The sequence below is a fragment of the Parambassis ranga genome, chromosome 9 (genome assembly GCF_900634625.1).
Source record: "Parambassis ranga chromosome 9, fParRan2.1, whole genome shotgun sequence".
NCBI classification, from domain to species: domain Eukaryota; kingdom Metazoa; phylum Chordata; class Actinopteri; family Ambassidae; genus Parambassis; species Parambassis ranga.
This window is the reverse complement of record NC_041030.1, coordinates 23,755,133-23,759,095: the sequence shown is the minus strand read 5'-3', so window position 1 is coordinate 23,759,095 and position 3,963 is coordinate 23,755,133. Positions and strand designations below refer to the sequence as shown.

Genomic DNA, 3,963 nt, shown 5'->3' with positions numbered 1-3,963 from the left:
CACACAGACAGACACACAGACACACACAGACACACACACACACACAGACACACACACACACAGACAGACACACACACACAGACACACACACGCACACACACACAGACAGACACACACACGCACAGACACACGCACACACACACACAGACACACACACACAGACACACACAGACACACACAGACACACACTCTGCTCTGTTCACCTACTTTAACTAATGTGCTGTAATATTCATGTCTCCCTCTTTAAACTGTCTGTGCTCTAATATTTATGGCATTTGTGAAACAGGAAGTCACTCTCTGACTCTGACAGGCAGCGGACAGTCCACGTGTGTTTGCACGACTCTGACCTCCATCAGAATGGCGGCAATGAGAAACAGGAAGCGTGACAATGGACGACAGAGGAGAGAAAACTATCCAAGAAGCAAAGAAGCTTTAAACCTCCACCAAAAAACAACCGCTCACTGACGGACGTCTGAGTCCACATCTGCAATGCTTTGATCCGTACTGAAGTCATGTGACTCTGGGAGAGTTTACAGAATATTTAGAGTCCAGACGACATTCAGTCACATGACAGACTGAAGCTGACTGGTTTACGACTCGAGCTTCTTGGTGGAGATAAAAACAAGATGTGAAGCTGCTGCTGAAACATGGAGGACAGATGACCTCACACACACACACACCCGGGCAGTGAGACCACAGCCGGCACACACCTGTGTTCATTGTGTTCATGTAGACCTGTGTGTGTGTGCGAGCTGACCTTCGTCTCCCGCTCCTCCAGCAGTGTCTCCAGCCTCTTCTGGGCGGCGCGGCCCTCGTGGTCATCGCTGACGATCAGGATGATGTGGTTCCACCTGAACTCCCTCATCAGGTCGAACCACACCTGCGCCTGGTGGGAGTACGGCGGCACCGTCCTCAGGAATGACAGGTGGATGCTCTGAGGAGGAGGTCGACGCAGCATGATGTCATCAAACATGCACTGCAAGCGTTAGCTTTAGGCTACGTGAGACCAGCTGCCCTGACTGAACACCATCTGTGTGAAGTGGGTGGAGTCATGGCGGCATGTCAGCTGACCTTGTCGGAGTAGATGGACATGCGCGTCGTCAGGCCCACCACGGGGATGCGGTAGAAGCCGGCGGTGTAAGACACGGGCGTGGGAGTCAGGTGGTCGTTGGACTGAGGAGGATGGCTGACCAGGATGGCGTACACCTGCAGAGGAAGAGGACACACACACAGACACACAACCCTCAGAGCCACATGTGTCCTCGCTGCCGACGTGCTGCTGCTGGACACGGAGGACACGTGACGCGGGCGGGCGGGGTCTATTTTTATTTATATCGACCCTACTCTGCAGCCCAGCCATGTTGGTCATGTGACTGCTGCTCACATGTGAGTCCAGCATGGCTTCCTGCTGGGTGCTGAGGAGGGCAGGACTTTATGTTTGGATTTTTATCTCTGTGTAGCATGAAGGTGAAGTTTCTACATGTGATGCATTCAAGGACTGTTGGAGAGAAACGAGCATCCTTCCTGTTCCAGCCCTGATCTGAGTCAACTGTTGATCATTTTATTTTGCTCCTGATGGAAGCTGTGAGCTGCCAGATGTTTCCAGGAACAGAACACGTCAATCTGCTCAGTGATAAAACCTGAAATCTTCCATCGGTGTGAAACAGCCTGTTAATCCCTCTATCTCTGCTCTGGGATTACAGAGAGAGTGAGAGAGAGAGCGGATGTTAATCCATCTCTCTCTCTCTCTCTCACACACAAAGCCGCTGTATGACACGCCGCCGCCATGTTGGCCTCATTTGCTCCACAAAGGAAACATGTTACTGTTGAATGTGAGAGGAGTGTTTGCTTTCAGCTGCATCCTCTGACGTCTGACTGCAGACACCGAGGGTTAATAAATCTGTGACCAGCGAGGCCCGCAGACGACACAAAGACTCAAATTAAGAGGGAATAAACCATCATTGAGCTCCTGGGAGGTGAAGCCTGGTCTGTCATCAGGACCATGAAGGTATCTCGCATCACCACGGCAACATAACCCGCAGACTGCAGACCAGGTTCAGATTAAACCAGGCCTAAACCCTGAATGGACCAGGTTCAGATTAAACCAGGCCTAAACCCTGAATGGACCAGGTTCAGATTAAACCAGGCCTAAACCCTGAATCGACCAGGTTCATATTAAACCAGGCCTAAACCCTAAATGGACCAAGTTCAGATAAACCAGGCTTAAACCCTGAATGGACCAGGTTCAGATAAACCAGTCTTAAACCCTGAATGGACCAGGTTCAGATTAAACCACGCCTAAACCCTAAATGGACCAAGTTCAGATAAACCAGGCTTAAACCCTGAATGGACCAGGTTCAGATAAACCAGGCTTAAACCCTGAATGGACCAGGTTCAGATTAAACCAGGCCTAAACCCTAAATGGACCAGGTTCAGATTAAACCAGGCTTAAACCCAGAATGGACCAGGTTCAGATAAACCAGGCTTAAACCCTGAATGGACCAGGTTCAGATAAACCAGGCTTAAACCCTGAATGGACCAGGTTCAGATAAACCAGGCTTAAACCCTGAATGGACCAGGTTCAGATTAAACCACGCCTAAACCCTAAATGGACCAAGTTCAGATAAACCAGGCTTAAACCCTGAATGGACCAGGTTCAGATAAACCAGGCTTAAACCCTGAATGGACCAGGTTCAGATTAAACCAGGCCTAAACCCTAAATGGACCAGGTTCAGATTAAACCACGCCTAAACCCTAAATGGACCAGGTTCAGATAAACCAGGCTTAAACCCTGAATGGACCAGGTTCAGATAAACCAGGCTTAAACCCTGAATGGACCAGGTTCAGATTAAACCACGCCTAAACCCTGAATGGACCAGGTTCAGATTAAACCAGGCTTAAACCCAGAATGGACCAGGTTTAGATTAAACCAGGCTTAAACCCTGAATGGACTGAGTTCAGATAAACCAGGCTTAAACCCTGAATGGACCAGGTTCAGATTAAACCAGGCTTAAATCCTGAATGGACCAGGTTCAGATTAAACCAGGCCTAAACCCTGAATGGACCAGGTTCAGATTAAACCAGGCTTAAAGCTGTGGACCCTCTGGACCAGGTTCAGCTCAGACTGACAGGATGGGGGTCACAGACGTCCTGGTTTTAATGAATCAGTCTGAGTGAAGCGTCGGGATGAAACTCGTCCTGTTTGATTTAAGTTAGCGTTACAGCAGCAGAAGGGTTAACTGCCGCCTCAGCTGATGATGCTTCGTCACATGATTCGGCTGATGTTCAGATCATTTCACACACTGACAGCAGGCTGACAGGAGTCATGTGACTGTGCGTGCTCACCTGGTTGGAGATGAGGTCCTCGCAGACGGACAGCGCCATCTGGATGGCGTTGGGCTTGTGCGTGACAGAGATGGCGTTCATCTTGAACTTGTCCTTCCCGTACAGAGCGTTGGCCTGGCTCACCGCCTCCTTGAACACCTGCTCGTACCGCTTCTGACTCAGCACGGCGCCCACATTCACCAGGCGGGGCTCACAGCCGCACAGCGCCACGGAGCAGCACTGCAGCACGGCCAGCAGGAGCACGCTGCGCATCTCCACTGAGGGGGCGGGGTCAGAGGAGGGGCGGGGACACAGAGGGCGACCGTTAAACACGGCTGCTGCAACCGTCACCTGACGGCTGGAATCACCGCCGGTCTGATGGTGACGTGGGCGGAGCTACGTCTCACAAAAAAAAATGTGCCATGACCCTCAGAGGTCAAAGGTCACTGCAACACAAATGTTCATGTCCTGAACAGACACACAAAGACACACAATACGACAACACAACCAGACACAAAGTACATGAAAAGAAACTGTAAACAAAAATCAACAAAAACACAACATCACAAAAAATACACAAAACAACAACCAAAACACACAACATTCAAAAAAAGAGTCATGACAAAACAAACGATGCAG

The 3,963-nt window shown here is 50.1% G+C and overlaps 1 protein-coding gene across 5 annotated transcripts in view; it reads right to left on the bottom strand.

Moving 5' to 3' along the window:
- LOC114441094 (glutamate receptor ionotropic, NMDA 1-like) overlaps window positions 1–3,597 on the bottom strand; it is a 23,670-nt gene extending 20,073 nt beyond the window's left edge. For all 5 annotated transcript variants that reach the window (XM_028413867.1, XM_028413865.1, XM_028413866.1 and 2 more), the window contains exons 1-3: window positions 3,346–3,597; window positions 1,072–1,206; window positions 758–934 (exon numbers count right to left, since the gene is read on the bottom strand). In XM_028413867.1, the coding sequence (XP_028269668.1) occupies window positions 758–934; window positions 1,072–1,206; window positions 3,346–3,597 (564 nt within the window). The remainder of the gene's footprint in view (window positions 1–757; window positions 935–1,071; window positions 1,207–3,345) is intronic.
- Window positions 3,598–3,963: the final 366 nt, after the last annotated feature.